The sequence below is a fragment of the Balaenoptera ricei genome, chromosome 18 (assembly GCF_028023285.1).
Source record: "Balaenoptera ricei isolate mBalRic1 chromosome 18, mBalRic1.hap2, whole genome shotgun sequence".
Taxonomy (NCBI): domain Eukaryota; kingdom Metazoa; phylum Chordata; class Mammalia; order Artiodactyla; family Balaenopteridae; genus Balaenoptera; species Balaenoptera ricei.
Window position 1 is genome coordinate 65,692,899 of NC_082656.1, and position 20,311 is coordinate 65,713,209.

The 20,311-nt window shown below is 39.7% G+C and overlaps 1 protein-coding gene across 2 annotated transcripts in view; it reads left to right on the forward strand.

Moving 5' to 3' along the window:
- Positions 1–2,471: 2,471 nt before the first annotated feature.
- Positions 2,472–20,311, forward strand: part of GPC5 (glypican 5) — a 1,396,728-nt gene continuing 1,378,888 nt past the window's right edge. For both annotated transcript variants that reach the window (XM_059902813.1, XM_059902814.1), the window contains exon 1: positions 2,472–2,845. In XM_059902813.1, coding sequence (XP_059758796.1) covers positions 2,680–2,845 — 166 coding nt within the window. In that variant the 5' untranslated portion in view covers positions 2,472–2,679. The remainder of the gene's footprint in view (positions 2,846–20,311) is intronic.

Genomic DNA, 20,311 nt, shown 5'->3' on the forward strand with positions numbered 1-20,311 from the left:
AAGCTCATCCATGGTGGTAGCAGTAGGGAATAAGAGGTAGAAACAAAATATTTATTTTTGTAATTGAGGACATTTTACATGGACTAGACATGTATTTTCTCATTAGATCCTACTCCATTTCTGTATATAACACCCCACCTAATTATTCCGCTGAAATAAATTGCAAAAACACCGAGAACTTGCTTACATGTCTCCGTAATCCCAATTCTGCCTAGCTTACTGTTTTTCTAAAAATATAGTATGTGTTCAATCAGTATTTCTTAGTTGATTAGTTTTTACTGAACCATCAATCATTCTCAGTGGTGTTTGTGATTTTATCCTTGTAAGACAAATTGTTTTAGAGATTCCAAGTGAATGAATTGGACCAAGTAATCTCTGAGATTCTTTTAATGCTAATGCTATTCTATGATGATCAACTCAATCAAGGAGAGATCTTGGTAAGACAAAAAAGAACTTTTGGAAAACCTAGGGATTTATTAGCCTTATATTAACATAGAAGGAATTCTAGTAGAATAAAATTCCACAGATAAAAATTATATATATTTACTAGTAAAAAAAACCCGGATAAACTATAAACAGCCTTTTGTGTTACTGAATGTAACCCACTAGGTTCTTTGGTATGGCATGGAGTGGCTGAGGAGAGCCCGTGGTTAAGAGCACATCTTCTGGATTCCAACGCCTGGGTTTGATTTCTCGTTCCACCACTTAGCAGGTATGTTGGCCTTGGGCAAGCCCCTTCACCTCTCTGTGTCTGTTTCCTCATCTGTAAAACAGTGAAGATAGTAGTAACTACTTTACAGGATTGTTATAAAGATTAAATGAATGAATTCTTACCCTTAAAAAGCACCTAGAATATTGCCTGGCATCTAAGCACCATACACACACTCATGGTCATTCTTCTTGTTCTTCTTATAGAGTTGACTTCCAAGCAGTCTTTCCACACTTGGTGGCTGGTAGGTTCAGGGGGCAGTTTTTTTTTTGTTTTTTGTTTTTTTCCCTACTAGGATACATACATAAAGCTTTGCTTGAAGTCCGTGAATTTAAAAGCAGCTAATTTTTTCAGTTTTCATTTACTAAGAGAGCTTCTCCAAAAAAAAAAAAAAAAAAAAAAATCTAGTATTCATGGAATTGATGTCAGAAGCCAAGTAAGCGCTATTTCATTGAAGAAGTATCTCAGCCATTGCCCTGGAATGATTTTAGAGCAAGCAATCTAATCAATCAACGCTAATCAATGCTGAAAGTGCTGCCTTTGATATCAATGATCATTAAAAAGTCCCATGACATTTAACTAAGACTTAAAATTATTCATCTCTATCTCTTGGCAAGGGTTCAAATTTGAGAATAAATTCCCTTTAGGTGGTTAAAGCACTTATAGTCTCCCTGGCGTGATGCTTTTAAGTAGTTTTGTTTTACTGGAGGAGGACTGTCTTCAGGTGCCTGTATATGATGAAACACTCTTGTCATTCACAGTCTTAGTGTTAAGTTAATCATATTTCAAAAGCACATCTGGCCCTTTGGCTTATGGTTTCTAATGCAGTCCTTTTGTAAATTGACAAAATTCCTTTGTCATTTTAAAATCACTTAAAGTCTTCATTTTTCCATCTTCCTTGTGAGAAACTTCCCTGAGCACTTTTACCCTAGTAGTTCTTTGAGAAATATTTTAAAGAAATTCCAGAAGTGGTAAAGCTCAGATGGGCCCTTATAGATACAAAGTACTGAAGCAAAATATGATGCTAAAGGGTAATAAGAGAATAAACTGGATTTTACTGTGAAAATAAGAACGTTATAAGGTTTGAATGTAGTTTTTATGACTTCTAAATTTTTTCAGAAAATCGTAATGTTACAAAAACAATGTTCCAAAGCAGCAAACATACAGCAATTTAAAAAGAATAACGTCTCACGTACACTCTTAAAACCTAAGTGCTATCAAGCCTCTCAATTGAGATCTTTAACTATAAATAGTTTTTTGCCTTTTGTATTGTGCCCAGATCCCATTTCATGCAATTCGAATACAAATTCCTATGCATTGAGGACTTGATTTATACGGAAGTATTTATATGGAAATATTCCCAGTTGGTGTTTCTCATCTCTTGTCTTCTCTGAGCCTCTTCGTACATTCGCTCTTCTTTTCATCAGACTGCAGTTCCCCGGAATGGATTGGGAGAGCGAGGTCGGGTTTCGTTTTAGTTGTTTCCTGGCTCCACGCAGCGCCGCTCTGCTATCTCTCCGGCGTGGACCACCGTTGACAGGCTCCACGGGTGAGGCCCGGGGCGGCACGCGGGGGGCGTGGCCTGACCACGGGGCGGGGGCGGGGCCTGTCCGCGGAGCTCGACTGGCGGCGCGTCCCGGGTCGGCCGCTTCCAGCCGAGCCCCCGGCGACCGCGGCGGTGGCCCGAGCCTGATACTCGCGGGCTCCGTGCGGCTCCAGCCGTTTTCTCGCTCACGCGGCGCCATCTCGCCCCGCTGGAGAGGGAGACCTGGCGGCGCTCTGCACGAGAACTCCGGTGTCTCAGCCTTGGGGCACCTCCGGAGAAAGCCAAGGGCCCGCAGGTGAAGCCGGCGTCCCAGCCCACCGACAGATTGCACCTCTTGGGAACCTCGACCGCCGAGCCTTTTCCAGCGCAAGGCGCGCGGGGAGAGTGGGGGTCCACGGCGGGGAAAGGAGTGACCAGGACACCGATGATGGACGCACAGACCTGGCGCGTGGGCTGTCGCTGTCTCCTCCTTCTGGCTCTCGTTGGGTCTACCCGAAGCGAGGGCTTGCAGAGCTGCGAAGAAGTTCGGAAACTTTTCCAGTGGCGCCTGGTGGGACCTGTCAAGGGGCTGCAGGATTCGCCGCGGGCAGGTAAGGCGCGGACTCGGCGCGGAGCTGGGCGCGGGCTGGGGCGTCCGGAGCGCCGGCCCTGCGCTCCCCAGGTTGTCAGAATGGCCCTTCGTGGGAAGATGACCTTTGAGGCCCTCCGGCCGCGCAAGGTGAATCCTGGGGAGGCATCTGGGGAAGCGCAGCGTGAACATTCCGAGCGCAGCGCAGCTCCGGGGACTCCCTGACTCCGCCTGCGGCTGAGCCGAGCTCTGGGCGTTTGTTTCCCGCCCGGCTCCCTTAGTCTCGGCCGAGGCGCTGGAAGAGGCCGGTAAACCTGCCAGCGGGGGACAGCGCGGCCTGACCGCGTTTCTGTTCCGCGTGGGAACTTCCCCAGTGCCCCGCCGGGGGGCCTCGGTTGCTGTTTTCTCGTACGGTGGACGGAGTTGGGTTGGTCGCTGTAAGTTTGACAGTAAAAACACAAAGCTGCCTTATCCTCCTTTGCTGGAGAATGGGGCACTGACAAGGGCGGCCGGTCTCCTCTGTCATTAAGACTCGCCCTCCCTGGTGTGACCCTTAGCTGCCCCTCCGCGCCCGGGCATCAATCCCTCCTTGCAGGAACCTAAACTACCCAGTGTGTGTCTCGGAACCACTGGGTAGATGCAACGCCTGAAAGATGTGCCGGCAACAGGCGATCAAACAGAATGCATGGGGCAGCCACTTGACATGGATGAGATCTTCCAGAGGTTGAAAGGGAAAGAATACAGTAAGTGTGGCCAGCGTCGATTCTGCTTCTCGTAAGCGCGTGTGCCTGCACCTTCACCCTGTGCTCCGCGCCCCCTCCGCGCAAATTTCCTTCTGCGGGCGGGATTTCCAGTTTACATTCGGTCTGGAAGAATAGGTCTTAGTTGTCGAACGCGGCAGCAGGTGTCTGGAGCTAAGATCTTACTGAAGCAATGCACCTAATTACGAGGCCAACACACTGACAAATGCTGTGAGCTTATTGGTTGGACGAAGAACTTGTGGCGGATGCTTGGGTCTGAAATCCGTCCTCTGAGTTTGTACGGGGAGGAGGCTTGCTCTTAGCACTGTGGAGCTGTAGCTCTTCCGCTTGATTTCTTTGCTGGTTGTCACCTCAGTTCTGCAGTCATCCCACAAGGAAAATCTGGGCATTTGAGCCCACCGCAACCATTTCAGTTTACAAGACTAGTCTTATAAACAAACACACAAATATTTATTTGAATACCTATTCGGTACTAGGCACTTTTTCTATACTACTTGAAACAACATAGTTGGATATTCTCAGCTGAGGACAATTCTGTTCTCAAACGATACCACCCCCTTGTAAACCTGTCTTCTTATTTCGGTGCATTCGTTTCATTAAAAAAAAAAAAACCCTCACTTGTCAGTAGCTAATGCAACTAAAGTGAGTGTGTGTGTTGGGGCAGGGGACTTGGTGAGGGCATTGAGCTGTGAAATCCTCACCTGAACCATAGATTTTGCCCCCCAGATCCCATAATTTTGGCTGATATGTTCAGTAAATGTTGACAGTAAGGCCTTGATTTCACCACCCATCTCATATCTCAGTATATCTGGTACCTGCTAAACGTAATACAATGACTAGAAGGCGTTACATTTCTAGAACCTTGGGTGTGTTTCATCTCTTTTGAAGAGGAGCTTTGCAGCGTATCAGTCAATGGCATAACATTTTACTGAAACTGAAACTCTGTCCTACAGAGAAGGAAATGGTTGTACTTATTTGTGTTTGATATACATGGCACACAAAAAAGAGCCAGGATGGCAGGCATCTTCTTTTCTAAGGCATTCTGGATTGTTTCCCCATTGCTAGTACCTTTCTTTATCTGTAGCTTAAGGGCGATGGAGGAATCCTAGCAACACCTACTCAAGGGGCCATGCAGGGCTGCACTCTTAGGGACATCAATGGTGCTGGTGAAAAACAGTGCTGAATTCTTTTGATATTTGCATTAAGAAAAAGTCACGTGAAAGTATTATTCTGAATCAGAATCACCCAATAACAGGCACTCACATCTGAATTTGATATAATTCTGAATTTTTATCGTTTCTCTATTGTTGGTCATTTTTTATTTGAATAATTAAATGAATATTAAACTGTTTCTTTTAACAGGCACTCACATCCACATCTGAATTTGATATAATTCTGAATTTTTATCATTTCTCTATTTTTGGTCATTTTTTATTTGAATAATTAAATGAATATTAAACTGTTTCTTTTAACATTGATGTCTCTTTTCTTTCCACTAAAAAAACTTTCATTCCCCATTTGAGTAAACCACACATAACCACATGGTTCATAAATGCTTTTCTTTATTTTTGTATTTATATGTGATCTATAATATTTAGCTTGATTGAGTATAGTAGTTGAATCTTATTTTCTAAAATTATCCTCAATCTCAAGAGAGAACATAGTTAATATCTAAGTAGTCATTCTCACATAAGAATACAAATATTAATATTCTTTTTAGCAGGTGTATGTATTTAGCACAGAGGCTTTCATTGACTAAAGCTAATACATTTAAATTTGATATTTGTTTTCCTTGAAAGTTAATTTTTTTAGTGCTTTCTTGCATTTCTTGTCCACAAGTAGTTAATTCCTGAGATGCCTGGCCAAAATGCCACTTTTAAAATATAAGCAGGTAGAATAACTTTTTACAGTTTCATTCTATATTTGTGACTTTTACATTTTCTGAAAACTATGTTACCCAATTTGAAATTACTAAAATGGTGAGAACAGCCATTTAAGCTGTTTCTCAGATTCCCCTCACCTTTGTTCTCTACCCTGCTCCAATTCTTTTAAGCCTATTGAGTTCCTAAGGATGTTTGGATGAGAAATGTAAAAAAGGAGAGAAGGTGTAAATGTGATTAGAATTACAGATTTCCCTGTGTTCTGATTTTATTTCCTAGGTAGTAGTCAAGGTGCCCTTTGCTCTTGTTTATTTCATTCAGAAAAGACCTGTTAGTGAGTGTCTTTTAAAAGGTCCTTTTATTTTTATTTTTTTATTGGGGAGAAGGGATAATGCTTTCCCATTGAAATTCTCTTCACACAGGCATTGTTCACACATGCATTATTTCCTTTTTTTTAAAGAAGATAATTCAGAAAGGAGAAGCTTATAAAAATCCAAGGCTACCTTCAGATTTTATATACCAACTAGTTTTAAAAATGTGGATGTTGCTTGATACAGAGAGTAGCGTGTGAAAGATAACTTTTTCTTGGTAGCTTTGGTTGTAAATGGTATAATAAAAATAAACTTAATGTGGCAAAGTTAAATTCTAATACTATAGGACACTTTAAGTAGTACACTATAGTTCTTTTTTTTTTAAACTGCTTTCATTATAATCCAGTCTTATATTGGCTTCAAGGGCAGTGTTGTTTTATACTGATACCCAAGAGAAACAATCTACTTGGTGACCTTGGAGTTTGGAATTGTAGACATTTGGGTTCAAAACCTGGTCCTGGCACCTGTAGCTCTGTGACCGAGGTTAATCAGTTGTCCTCTTTGAACCTCCATTTTCTCATCTGTGAAATGGGAATGTTAGTTCTTAAAGGCATGTTGCATAGATGAAATGCAATAATACATGTATGTAAAGTAGCACAAATCCAGGTACATAGTAAGTGCTCAAAAAATGTGTTGCTGTTATTACAGTTTTTTATTTAGTGTCTTTTTAAAAATTAATTAATTAATTACTTAATTAAAATTAATTAAGTAATTAATTTTTGGTCTTCGTTGCTGTGCGCGGGCTTTCTCTAGTTGTGGTGAGTGGGGGCTACTCTTTGCTGCGGTGCGCGGGCTTCTCATTACGGTCGCTTCTCTTGTTGCGGAGCACAGGCTCTAGGCGTGTGGGCTTCAGTAGCTGCAGCACGCGGGCTCAGTAGTTGTGGCGCGTGGGCTCAGTAGTTGTGGCTCGCGGGCTCCAGACGCGCAGGCTCAGTAGTTGTGGTGCACAGGCTTAGTTGCTCCACGGCATGTGGGATCTTCCCAGACCAGGGCTCGAACCCGTGTGCCCTGCATTGGCAGGCGGATTCTTAACCACTGCGCCACCAGGGAAGCCCTTATTTAGTGTCTTGACTGTAAATGAACTTGACCTTTAAGGGTGAAATTTTAGTTTTGGATCTCTATAAATCAGAATGTGTTTTATAATAACTAGTTTTTTTTTGTTTTTTGTTTTTTTTAAATTAATTAATTAATTTATTTTTGGCTGTGTTGGGTCTTCGTTTCTGTGCGAGGCTTTCTCTAGTTGTGGCGAGCAGGGGCCACTCTTCATCGCGGTGCGCGGGCCTCTCACTATCGCGGCCTCTCTTATTGCGGAGCACAGGCTCCAGACGCGCAGGCTCAGTAGTTGTGGCTCACGGGCCCAGTTGCTCCGCGGCATGTGGGATCTTCCCAGACCAGGGCTCGAACCCGTGTGCCCTGCATTGGCAGGCGGATTCTCAACCACTGCGCCACCAGGGAAGCCCAATAACTAGTTTTTTAAAAGTCACAGATGATTGTTTTTAAAATTGGGAAATATGTTTGTATCTAAAATGATACTTATTAGGTCATGGGGAACGTTTTGTTTCTTTTCATGAACTAATGGAAAATCAAAGAAACCTATCTGAAATGATATTTATTAGATTATAGTGAATGTTTTGTTTCTTTTTATGAACTAATGGAAACTATAAGAAAGAAACCTATCTGAAATGGTATTTCTTAGGTTATGGTGAATATTCTGTTTTTTTGTGGACTAAGGGGAACTCTAAGAAAGAAACCAAGCTGCACTCCACCACTGCTAGCTGCAGCACCCATAGACACTGGTTCCACCACCACCCTGCTGTCTGTATTCAGGGAGGTGAAGGAGTGTTTATGAGGTGACTTAGGGAGTCACATCATTAGATGGCTGGTGGCCATAGTCACTCATTGACAGTAATCTCAATTTTGGACTCTTGTTTCTCATGAACTAACCCCTTTTGCTGCTGGGGCAGCATGGTTATGGTGATCCAAAACCATAAAAGGGACCCACAGGCTGATGTTGGGCAGATTAGTAATAACAGGATTGTCTTGGGTTGAAGTCCACCAACCAGGAACCACCAGAAACAGAATGATAGTCAAACAAACTAGGTCTTACTTTCTGCAGCAAAGGAGATCGCACAGCTCAGGAACTGTGGGTGCCTTGGTTAGAGGCAGTTGAAAGGGGCTTTTTATAGGATTTGGCTTTGTGCTGGGTGATTACAAGGGTTTAAGGAAGCAGAGCAATTCAGGAATTGGGCATCTTCATAACTTACCTAGGTGTTAGGAAGATTAAGATGGGGGTAGTTTTCTTTAATGAAGAAGCAGTAGTCACTCTTGCTGGTCCAAAGAGGGGGATGTTTAGTTACTTTTGTGGTTGTAGAGTGTCCTCGTGGCTGTCCTGCTGCATCACTGGTCTCAAGTGGCTTTGTCTCATCATTGTTTTCTTATTCTGAGCATGTTGTCTCTGCTGAGTTGTAAACATCAAGCCCTAGTTCCACTGTCAGGGAAACTTGTCACTTTCTCCTCTGGAATATCTGGTGTGTGCTTCGATGTCTAAGAAAATGATGTGTTTCATTTTGATCCAGGCTTTTAGTGAAGCTTCATAATGGGGAAGCGAGTATGATTTTCTACTTTTGGGCCATAGAGTATGACTCTCCATCAGGGCCTGAATTGTACAAATCACATCCGATTCCCTCATAGTCAGTTTACTAACAAATGTAAATGTTGTGTGTGTCCCTATCCTCTCTCCATCCCAAAATTTAAGTTCCTTTTTGCCAAGTGTCCAACATCCTGTATTTGTATAATCGGCTTTAAGGAGGGGTGCAATTTAGGAAACTTAAGAATAGCATTTTATAATTATTCTATACTCCCCCCAACCATGTTTCCAGCTTGCTAGGACTTTCTAGAATATGGAATTTGGCTTGTCTGATAAGAACTCCTTCTTGGTCTATAACATTTCTTTTATCATTAATTGGTATAAGACCAAGAGTAACATTTCAACAACCAGATACTACTTGTAAACAGACATGACTTATAAATCAATGGCCTCTTGATATAACCGTTCAAGAAACCACAAATTCATTTTGTTAAAATGGAGTCATGAGAGACTTCATTCATATACTTTGTTGAAATAGATTGTGAACGTGGTACCCTATCTACTCCGTTAACTAACAAGAGCGATTCATTTTAATAGAGAGTAGCCATTTTCCATATCTACCTTTCTTTTACAAAAGCCTGACCTTTAGAAGACAAGACACCACCAATTGTGCCCTCAATTCTTCTACTTTTCAGCTTTAGAAATTTCAAATTTTACCAGTGGTACCGCTAAAATCATCCTAAAATGATTAGTCATTCTGTGAATCACAACAAATATCACAGTTTTTGATTAGCCTTATCAGGTTCACATATGGCTGCCATGTAAGTTGAATGTATAATACACTTTTTCAGAAAGAAAATGAGATTTTGTACTTTCATGATTTTATGAGAGTCTACATTTCTCTTGAAAATTTAAAATACTGAAAAGTACAAAGAAAGCAAAAATAATTTTACCATCAGAAATAACTACCAATAACCCTTTGAATTATCTTTTCAGTACCCTCATCCATCCTCTGCTCAGCACATAAATATTTTTTGAAAGAATGTAGAATCACTTTTTCTTTCTTTGTAACATGCCTTTTCCAATCATAAACATCCTTCTAAATATGTATTTTTTTAGTGACTAAGATTCTACTGAATCACTGTACCATTAATTGAATTCTCTACTGTTGTTGGAAATATAGGTTTCCAGTATTTGCTACCATAAAGTCACATGGCTAAGGACATGAAAGGCAAATGTGCCAAAACTCTCACCCCACTCACAGCTTTGCGATCGCCTTATCTACATTCATTCCTCTTCAGGGTTTTTCAGTGTCAGCACCACTGACCTGTGGGGCTGGATAATTCTTTGTTGTTGGCAGAGGCGGCGAGTGCTGTCCTGTGTATTGTAAGGTGTTTAGAAGCTTCCCTGACCTTTAGCCCCCTGGATGCCAGTAGCAACGCCTTTCCCCCCCCCCCCAGTTCTGATCACAGAAGATGTCTCTAGACTTTGCCAAATGACCCAGGAGAGGCAAAATCGTCCTGACTGAGAACCACTAGCATAAATGTCTGACCTATGGGTCCTTCACATACACACATTATACAGCTGGCTGGCTTGCAAGCCTCAGGTCTCAGCTTAAATGTCAGCTCCTAGAGAAGCCTTTCTCAAGGTTCACTGAACTCTGTTCCCTGCTGTTTCTTTCATGGCACTTTTCATGGTGCCATATTTCTTTTCTTTTACTGTTGATTTTTCACCACTAGATTGTGTGCATGTTGAGGATAGAGAACATGTCTACCGAGACTGGTTTCATGGATATGAAACGTATACAGTCACACAGGGTCCCACACTCAGAAGGGCCCTATGCTTGGTTTAATGTCCTGCTGTTACCATCTTGAAGTCTGAAAAAGGGTCCTGTGCTTCCCTTCTGCATTGGGCCCTGCAAATTATGTACCCAGTCCAGCTGTGTACCTTGTTCACTGTAGAATATCTGGTGCCCAGAACAGCGGCTGACACAAAATAGGAGTTGAAATGTTTGTTGAATACTTTAGTAAAGCTTCAAGGAGCCTCTTATTTCATCTTCTGAACCTCTCTGATTCTTAAGTTAAACTCTAGAAGTCAGTCCACAGGTTTTGAACACCCAAGATTCTATTGATACAGTGATTTTTGAAATGTTTTATGGTGTTATATAAATGGGTTAAAAATTGGCCCCTGTGTCTTTTACTTCTTCACAGCTGGTTGGGACCATTAGCCCAAAGCCCACTGGTGCCAAACTCAAATTTTTACAGTTCCAATTGCTTTAAATATAGCTCAAGTAAACATATTTTTAGTCGTTTAGAGCCTGCCTGCTTTGCAAACCCCACAAAGCTGAACTTCTCTGCTAGCCATATAGATAAAATAAACTCTGGTGCTGTAAAAGACCCCAAGTTGCTGCTGCCCTTTGAAGCTCTTTGACTCAGAGACTTCCCATCTTGCTGCTAAGCAATATCACCTAGACACGGGGGCCTCCTCTCCAATACCCCTCTCTCCTGGGATTTCCCTTGTTCTCTTCCTCTTCTGGGTGGTGGTCCTGCACCAATGTCTCTCCAGGTCTCCTGCTGTGAGGGACATCCCCTCTCATGCAACCTGTCAAAGTGGCACCCAATTAAAGCTCATCGCATACTACTGCCATCATGAGGTCCTGTCTTTTCCTTGACCAGCCCTGAAATCCTCACTCACCACATACAGATCAGTATTTAGTTATTTCTAATATAAGGTTGGGACTCAAAAGTAGCAATACTGAGTTTAAATGTGTTTCTTTCCTTCTGCTAGACTATAGGCTACTTGAGAGCAGGAACTGTGATTGATTTATCTTTTTGTTCTGTGATTAGGCCAAACTTAATAAATCAATTTTGATTTTTAGAATTAGTCTTATATTCATACTTACCCAACAGGCTCAATTTATTGTGTTTAATTATGTTTTTTATGCCTGATATTAATAGAATGAGAAATGTAGATGGTGAAGTTTTAAAAAATATATTCTGATCTGGGCTTAGTTGTGTTGTTGAATAAATTGTTTATGTGGAGTTAATATCTTCTTATGTAACTGCCACAAATTTTATAAAATGACCTAATGCTTTTAAGTTTAAATTTAAAGGAATTTTTATCTATCTTAGCTAACATTTTTGAAATGGAGTAAATTAATTGCCAAAGCAATGTCTGAAAGAAAGTTTCCTCAAATGTCTTGCAAGGGAAGGAAGATTATTTAACATTTAAGGATTCATCTGCAGTTGTTATCACCATGTAGACAGTGTGACTGATGTGCTTTAGAACATTAATTGATCTATTATTGGAAGAATGGAGAAAAATAAAGGTGACCAACTATAATTTACAATTGGCTGGGGGTTGGTCGGTTTGTGTTTTATTTGAATATATGTTTTGCAAAATTGTTTCTTTCCATGAGAAAATTAATAGTAAGGAACTGGAAGATGATTCGATTTTTCCATCTCCTACCCTGATTAATTCCATGTTGGGAAAAAGTACAAATCACTTACCTATGGAATTGTTCCTGAGCTGGGAAGATTGTTTGTTAAAGGACACTGACTTGGGGTCTAGATTCCATGTGACCAAGTAGAGAGGCCACAATCTTTCAGAGGAAGCAAGAAAATAACTGCTGTTAAATCACAAAACATGACATATGGTAGCAGGTATAATTTGTCTCTAAAGTATTTACAATTCCAATTTTAGAACTACTCACCTAGCCTTTAAGACTTCTTTTCAGTGATATCTTAGAAAAAAACTTTTTTTTTCTGTGTGAATTGTGGTTGGTTATTTTTTTAGGATATCTTAGAATTGGTTTTAGGAAATTTTACCTAAGTAAAGGATTACTTAAGTCAGTGCTAATGAGACATGCAATATTCTGGTATGGTTCAGCTAGTAACTTAAATATCTTTCAAATACAGTCATATTTAAAAGCTAGTAAACATTTCTTGTTTCCTAATTTAAATTGCTTATTATTCTTTTTAGGATAATGGGTTTGAATTACTGGTTTTCCTCTCTTGTGCTCTGATAATTAGATTTACTTTAGTTTTTATAATTCTGTATGGCAATATAATGAAATAATCTTTGGCAGCTATCTTTTTAGAGCTCATAGTCTTTTGTTTTTCCTTGTCTTATAGTTTCAAGGGACGTTAGTTCATAATTCCTTCAGTATAGTATTCATTTTGGGAGAGGCTAAGAACTGAGAAGAGAGTTGGATAAAAAGCATATCAAGAGTGTGACTTCACTGATCAAATGAACATAGAAATTATTTCTGCATGTCCTTGTTCATAGCATAAATACTCTTTAAATGGAAGATTGTCAGTATTAAATTACCTGTTCAGATTTATTTGCTTTTTGAACAACTCTCTTATTTGGTAAGGTTATACCAAGTTACGTTTGGTTCATTTTCTTTTGATCATTGAAAATGTCTGTGTTTAATGAGCTGAAACTGAAGTAGGTCAATAAAGTGAAGAGATTAATAGTCTGTTCTTCACCAGGTTTGGAATACATTTTACTCTGGGGGGGGGAAAGTCATTTTTAAAAAAAGATTTTTTGATTAACTTAAAAGGTAAACGAAATAGGAATAACATTGAAAGAGTCAAAAAGCTGAGGAATCCAAGAATTCTTCAGAGTCCTCTTTACTTATCAGGTGAAGATATGTGGGTCTGGATTTGAATAGTTAAGAGCTTCAGTTGCAAAACAAAACTAAATGTTGCTTTTTACCTTTCTAAGTTTAGGGTCACAGATAAGCTTGAAGTTGTTAAATATTTAATATTTAATTTATCTTTGGACATATCTTACATAGAAAACAAGGAAAAATGGTAAGTATGACAAAGCATTGAAAAGTTGTCATGGGATAAATAAATGGGAAAATGAGACATTTTAACTTTTAATTTGTCCCATATTATGGTCACATATTTTAGTGAATACCAATGAATTTTGTTCTGAAATAGCTTGGTCTTGACTACCTCACTTATTAGCTATGTGACCTTCAGCAGATAACTCAACCTCTCAGAAAATGTTTTTCTTTCTTCACAGGGATAGTATATAGGCTGTTCCTTTTCCCTTTCAGTGGTTTATGAGGACCACATGGTATGGTGTAAAAGCTTTGTGAACAATAATATAATCCACAGTAATATAGTTAATTCTGTCAATACTAGAAATGTAATTCTTAGATACATTTAAAAAATTCTTTATATGAGATCAAAGAGCAGGCAAAGTAGAGATCCTTTTTCTTCATGCTAATAAACTTCTATACTTTCAGATAATTTTATCCCATCACTCACAAAGTATTGATCCTCTACTCACAGAAACATAGTCCATCCTTTCATTCTTTATTTTAGTTAATAAGTTACTTAATTGTTTATAGTTTAATTCTAAGGTAAAATCAAATTTGTTTATTCATATTATGTAGTTTAAGATCTAAAGACTGGTCTTTTGTGAAATAATGTCATTTAAATTCATTCTATTAAGATCAAGAGGGAGGTACTTTGCCTGGAAACATGCTGATCAAATGCGAGCTGGGAGAGGCTCTGCAGCTCGTGATTGACGTCATTAGGGGGAGTAGGAGTTAATTTTCTACTGCGTTTTGTCACGTTCTTGCATGTCATGATGCTGCTGGGTCTTTTTGTGTGTCTTCTGCACTGGGGATGAGAACTTTTTTTCCATAAAAAAGGCACAAAGGTGGAGCGTGCTGGTGAGTCTCTGCTTGCCCCTTTAGATGGACTCTCCATCCTGCTCTGTCCCTGGACTACGTCAAAGGCATTCTTGCCTCTGGCAGCCCTTGGGAAGCAGTGGCTGGAGAAGACTGGGCAAGTGGAGTGTGGTGCGTTCCAGGTCTCACCTTGTGGGGTCCCGGCAGCCTGCCTAAGTCCCTTTACCTAAGCACACAGCTCCTCTCAGGCGAACTCATTTCTCTCTCTGGATTCTGGTAGCTACTTTCTCCTCTTGTCTCCTCTGAGGTAGTAACAGCCCCTTCTCCACCGTTATTAGCCAGGGAGTATTGCAGTGTCCTTTATAGGTTTCCTATACCCTGCCCTTTATAAAAAATTTTATTGAATATTTCTATTTGAGATACCAATTTATTTCCTTTCAAGATCCTTCCTGTATGACAAAACTTTACATACTTTAGATATTTAAACCCATAGCTTTCAGAGATCATTTGATTTGTAATTAAAATATATAGAAACACAAATCTGTTCTAGAGTTGAATTATAAATGCTTTTAGAAGTTCTAAGCAATGATGATCTCTCTTCATATTCAGGTACCTCGTGATCATGCTTCTGTTAATTAGTTGTTTCTTTCCTTCTGTTTTCTCTCATCCCTTTTATGAAGAACACTGGTGCTGGCTAACTCTTTAGGTTTCAGTTGGAAATTTGACTAAATAGATAACACCCCAGAATAAAACAGCAGTTCAATCCCCACTGACTCCACTAATTCAATCAACAACCAAATCTCACAGAATCTATTTTACAAACATCCCCGTAATTTCTCTACCCACCACCATTGCCACCACCATGCTTTAACCTAGTGCCTTCTCATGGCTGGATTACTCAATCAGCCTACATCTGCTCTTGGTCCTTGCCAGTTCATTTCCCAATTAATTCCCAATGAAAGTAAACCATATCTTTATTTCTCATGTTAAATCCTTCAATGATTTCCCATTGCCTTTCTCTAAGAAACAAACAAACAAACAAAAAACAGCAACAAGAACAAAAAAGTGATTCTATTTGAATACGTAATTTCTGTATAATCAAAATATAAAATAAACATCACAGTGAAATAAATGGGGGGAAAACTCTATGTCATTTCATCTGTAATACACAAAAACCAAAAGGTTAGCATCCTTAATCATGCATGAGCTCTTATAAATTGGTGACAAAGACACTAATATTCCAAGGGAAATGAGAAAAGAACATGAAGAGGAAATTCGAATGATTAAGTGACTAATAAGGATATGTGAAGATGATTGACTCAAGAGTAAGAGAGGAAAACCAATTTCTTAGGAATATCACATTGTCAAAGATTAAAAATACTGATAGCTAATGCTCCTGTGATTGTAGCAAATAGGGCACTCTCATCTACAAATACTGAGAAAGAAGACTGGTGAAGACTGTCTCTACATTCAGGGACAATTTTTCATATATCACTCAAAATTTAAATTTTGTATACTCTTCGCCTACCAATTCCAATTTATAGGAAAGTGTTCTAACAAAGTAATTGGACAAATTTAAACGAATATATATACATACATAAGCAGGTTTATTGCACAGAGGATCCACAGCTAATGTAGATGCCTATTAATGTTTATTAAATGATAAATTATGGATAATCATGTGGACATTACACCCAGAGAGGTAAAGCTATGTAACCAAAGTGACTCATAGCCCTATTGAAAGGAAAAAGCAAATTATGGCTCGACTTAAAAAAAAGAAGGAACCTACTTGCTTATCAAGTTATGGGCAAACATACCCTAAAACAACATGCATAAAATACCATTAATAGTAAATAACATTGGAAAGTAGAGTTAGGAAGAGGAAAAGAAGTTAAGAAGTAGAAATATACTTTATAAATTTCTCTGTCCTTTGAATTCTTGAAAAAGATGATGTTTTTTCAATGATATAGATTTTTAATTTACCCTGTGATTAGTGATATTAATGAGTTTCACTATGTGATTCACACTTATGGGAACATTGAGATGAAGCTATTGCAATTCCATGATCTGAGCATCTCTGTGTAATAATGAGTTCAAGGCTCCTGGACTTCAGTCCAATGGCAGCAATGAAAACAGGCAATCCCATTGCTCTTTATCCTAATGGTCTTGACTTCTTTGATGTAGCTTATCAGACCCGTCATGATCTGGCTTCTTCTTCTTCAGCTTTATATGCTCTTTTTCTCCCCATTTGGAAAGGTTGGTTTTGATCCTGAGCTACCATAAATAAAGTTGTTCCTCACAGGTTATTTCTGGAAGTACTGAGGTGCTGTAAACTAACTTCAGAGCTAGGAATTATTTCTGAAGTTATCTCTCAATCAGGATACCTAGTTATGGCCCTGTCTTTAAAGGCAAATAAAAACAACATTTCTCTTTTGGACTATTGTGATAGTCTATTGGTTTATTGGTCCAGCTTTGTCTTCATTGGAAGTCATTTTGCATACTACTTAAAGGTGATCTTTCTAAATGATAAACCTGAGAACATTCCCTTCTACATCAATTCATATGTTCAGATTCAAGTGACAGAAGCCCAACCAAAGCTGTCTTAAACTAAAAAAGGAATGCATCGGAAGTACATTGAGGCATCTCAAGGGACAGTGAAGACAAAGGAAGGGCAAGGATTCAGATGAGGTAAAGAAATGCAAATTGGGACTAGAATGTTTACAGATCTCTTATTCTTTGTGGCTATAGGCTTTATTTTTTTTTTTCCTGCTGCAGAGAAGCCATGTTCATATAGCAGAAAATATGGTTGCCATATAGCTTCTCCAAAAGGAGAGAAACTGGCCCAACTCTTTTGCTTTACAGGTTAAAAATTTCAGGGAGAGGATCACATTATAGAGTACGGAAGGTTTTTTTGTTTTTGTTTGTTTTTTTCACTTACCACAAAGATGAGCTGGGAGGGAAGGGGAAGGAGGTCCTAGAAAACGTGTTCAAGTCATACATACAAATCCAGAGGTGTTTGGCACACATCTTAAAACATCTTTCATGGTTCCCCAGTGCTGTGGCAAAAGCCCAAACTCCCACGTATTGCATTTAAATTTTTCAGTGATATAATTCCTGCCTTCTTTTCCAGACTTGTCTACTTATCTCCACTTTCTCCCATCTTACCTCCCTCTTGGGAGAGGTAATCCACCTTGGGTCCTGTGTCTGGTATGTTTTTACTAAGTATGATAAAAATGCAAGGCCCTGAGTGCCCTTTACTTGGACCATCTCTGTGTTGTGTTTGCAATAAGCAACCTTGAGGGATAGTTTTTCTCAGGACAAAGACCAGATGTTTTGACTTGCTATTGGTGAATCCCCTAAAGGATCAGTGTTTCTCCCCTGTAATACAATCCATAACATATGCTGGTATTCATATAGAACCCCTGTGGGGCAGAGTAAGCAATATGATGCTCATGCTCTTGCTTGATGTGCTGAGAGTCTCTTGGTTTCTGTCAGCATCCATGAAACAGTATGTTAACCTGGAATGAATAGACAGCCAGATTTCTCCAGGAAAGATGGATTTATTTGGAATCAGCAGTGAATTGCAATTCAGGGTCTGCAACCATGGCAAGCCACGTGCAAGTCCACATGGCAAGGAAAGGAGAACACTTCTACAGAGGAGAAAGGGAAGTTGGGAGGGCTGTGGTAAACAAAGAACTTATTGCTTTTCATGGCTGATTCTTTGCTAGGAAAGAAACCCTTTTTCCTGTTAGGTTCTGCTATCATTGAAGGGCCTGAAAGCTCCCCCTTTTGGTCTCCTGACTCTGTTTCATTGAGGGTCTGTTTACTCATTTTTTTCATTTTCCCCTTTTGATCAAGCTCTTTCTCTGAATTGGGCGATTGGGATTGACATATATACACTGATGTGTATAAAATTGATGACTGATTAAAAAAAAGAAAAAAAAAAAGATCTTTCTCTGAAAGCATCACTGATCAAGAGTCAGGTTTTCTAGTTTCAGTGGTCTTTTGTCTCTCAATGTCAGGAATGACCTTTCCTGGATGCAGTGTCTCATGTTGGAGGGAAAATGCACAGATTGGAAACCTACTGAGGTCACATTTGAGTAACAAGGAGGGGTAGGATGGAAAACACTCAAGCACTTTTAATCTAAAGTCCATGTATTTTCAAGATCATAGACATTGGAGATCATCTGAAGTGCTATGTCATTATCAAAAGTTTGACGACAAACTTCCAGAAGGCCTGGTCCAGGTATCTTGGGAAAGCTGCCTTATCAGATGTTGTCTGCTTCAATTCTGGGAAATCTTTGTTTTTGGGTCACCAGATGATGTACAGATCTAGTCAAGGTTCAGTGCTTTCTTACATGTGTCATGTGAATCCAAGAGTCTATTCCTTGGAGTTTGGTGATATAAGGGTTGGTTAGCAGTACCTTATAGGGGCCTTTCCAGAGGGGTTGCAGAGAGTTCTTCTGGAAGTATCTTTTCCAATAGACAAAATCTCCAGGTTGCAAAATGTGATGCTTAAGGTCTTTGCCTCCCTAGGGTACACTGTGAAAAGATTGCTCTGCCAAAATGTGGTTATTTTTAATAGAAGCAATTAGACCTTTGCAATATTGGAGTATCTCCCCTTTTATTGATTGAGGGTCAAAAGAAGCAGGAGCCAAGTGCATTTGGCATCCTGTGACTATCTCAAAGGGTGAGAGCTTATGAGTTCCAAAAGGGGTTGATTTGAGACTTAGAAGGACCAAGGGCAATACTTTTGGCCAAGGTATTTGGAGGGCCTCTACAAATTTTGCCAGTTAAGTCTTATAATGCTATTAGTGCATTCGACTAAACCAGAGAATTGAGAGTGGCAAGCACAGTGAAAGTATAAAACCGGCCAAACAACTCAGAATTGCTGAAGTGCCTGACCAGGAAAACAGGTTCCTGGATCACTGTGAAGTTCAAGAGGGGTTCTCCAGGTAGGGATGATCTTTTCCAAAAGGACTTTAGCTACAGAAGAGGTAGTAACTTGTCTACAAGGAATAGATTCAGTCTAGTGTAAGAACATACAGACCATGACTAAAACATATTTATATCCATTGGTTGGAGGGAGTTGTATGAAATCCATTTGCCAGACCTCGAATGGTCCATTAGCCAGTTCAAAATGTCTAGGAGCAGTACTAACAGGCTTCCATGGGTTGTACTTTAAACAAGTGGGACAAGTGAGGTAGGCACTTTTTGTGGCCCTATTAATGTTTCCCCACCAAAGGTGATTCATGAAGGCTATCATTTCGTTAGTAGACCAATGGTTTAATGCACGTACAGTGGTGAGGAGTGCGAATTTTAGAGTCTTCAGTAAGACTGGGTTGTTATTTGGTCCAAACCAGAGCTTTTTTTTTTTTTTTAATAAAAGCAACAGTTGTTGAATTTTCAATCTGTTTTTCTTTTTCCCCCTGAGGCCAATTGTTGGGATCCTCTAGTCAGTTTTTCTAATTATAATTTGGGGAAATATCCTGTTGGACCATGACTAGGGGTTTGGCTAGTGTTGGTCCCTTTGAGGGCATCATTCCTTGAGGAAATATCAGCAAGGTGATTTCCCTTAGCTTCCCAAGAGTCAGGTAAAAGTATGGCATCTAATAATTTCTGAGCATAGGGGCCATTTTAAATTATATTTCTGCTGGAAGTAGGGAAGCCATGTTGCTTCCACAACATTCCAGAATCATGAGCTACTTTGAAAGCTTATCTACTATCAGTATAAATATTGACGTTTTTGTCCTTGGATAAAGTGAAAGCCCTTGTAAGAGTGTATAATTCAGCCTGTTGGGAAGAATCAGCCATAGTTAAAGATACTGCCTCAACAATATCAAAAGGAGTTGCAATAGCATATTCAGCACAATATTTGCCATTGTTACTTTTTAAGTAAGAATCATCAGTGAACTATGAGAAGTCAGCGTTACCCAAAGGAATATCCTGCAGATCCTCACAAGGAGTCAAGAGGTGGTCCAGCAGCATTAGGCAGTTGCAAGGGACTTTGTTGATGACAGAGGGGAGAAGAGTGGTAGGGTTAAGTTATGTGTAAAAGAGTTATGTGAGGAGCAGTTAACAAAGGGATTTCATAAGAGATGAGGAGCCCAGTTTAGAAATGCTGAGTATGATGAGAATTCAGGAGAGCTTCTACTGCATGAGGTACACAGATGATTAAAGGGGATCCCACAATGATTTTCTTGGTGGCCTTAACTAACAGGGCAGTCTCTGTAATGGAT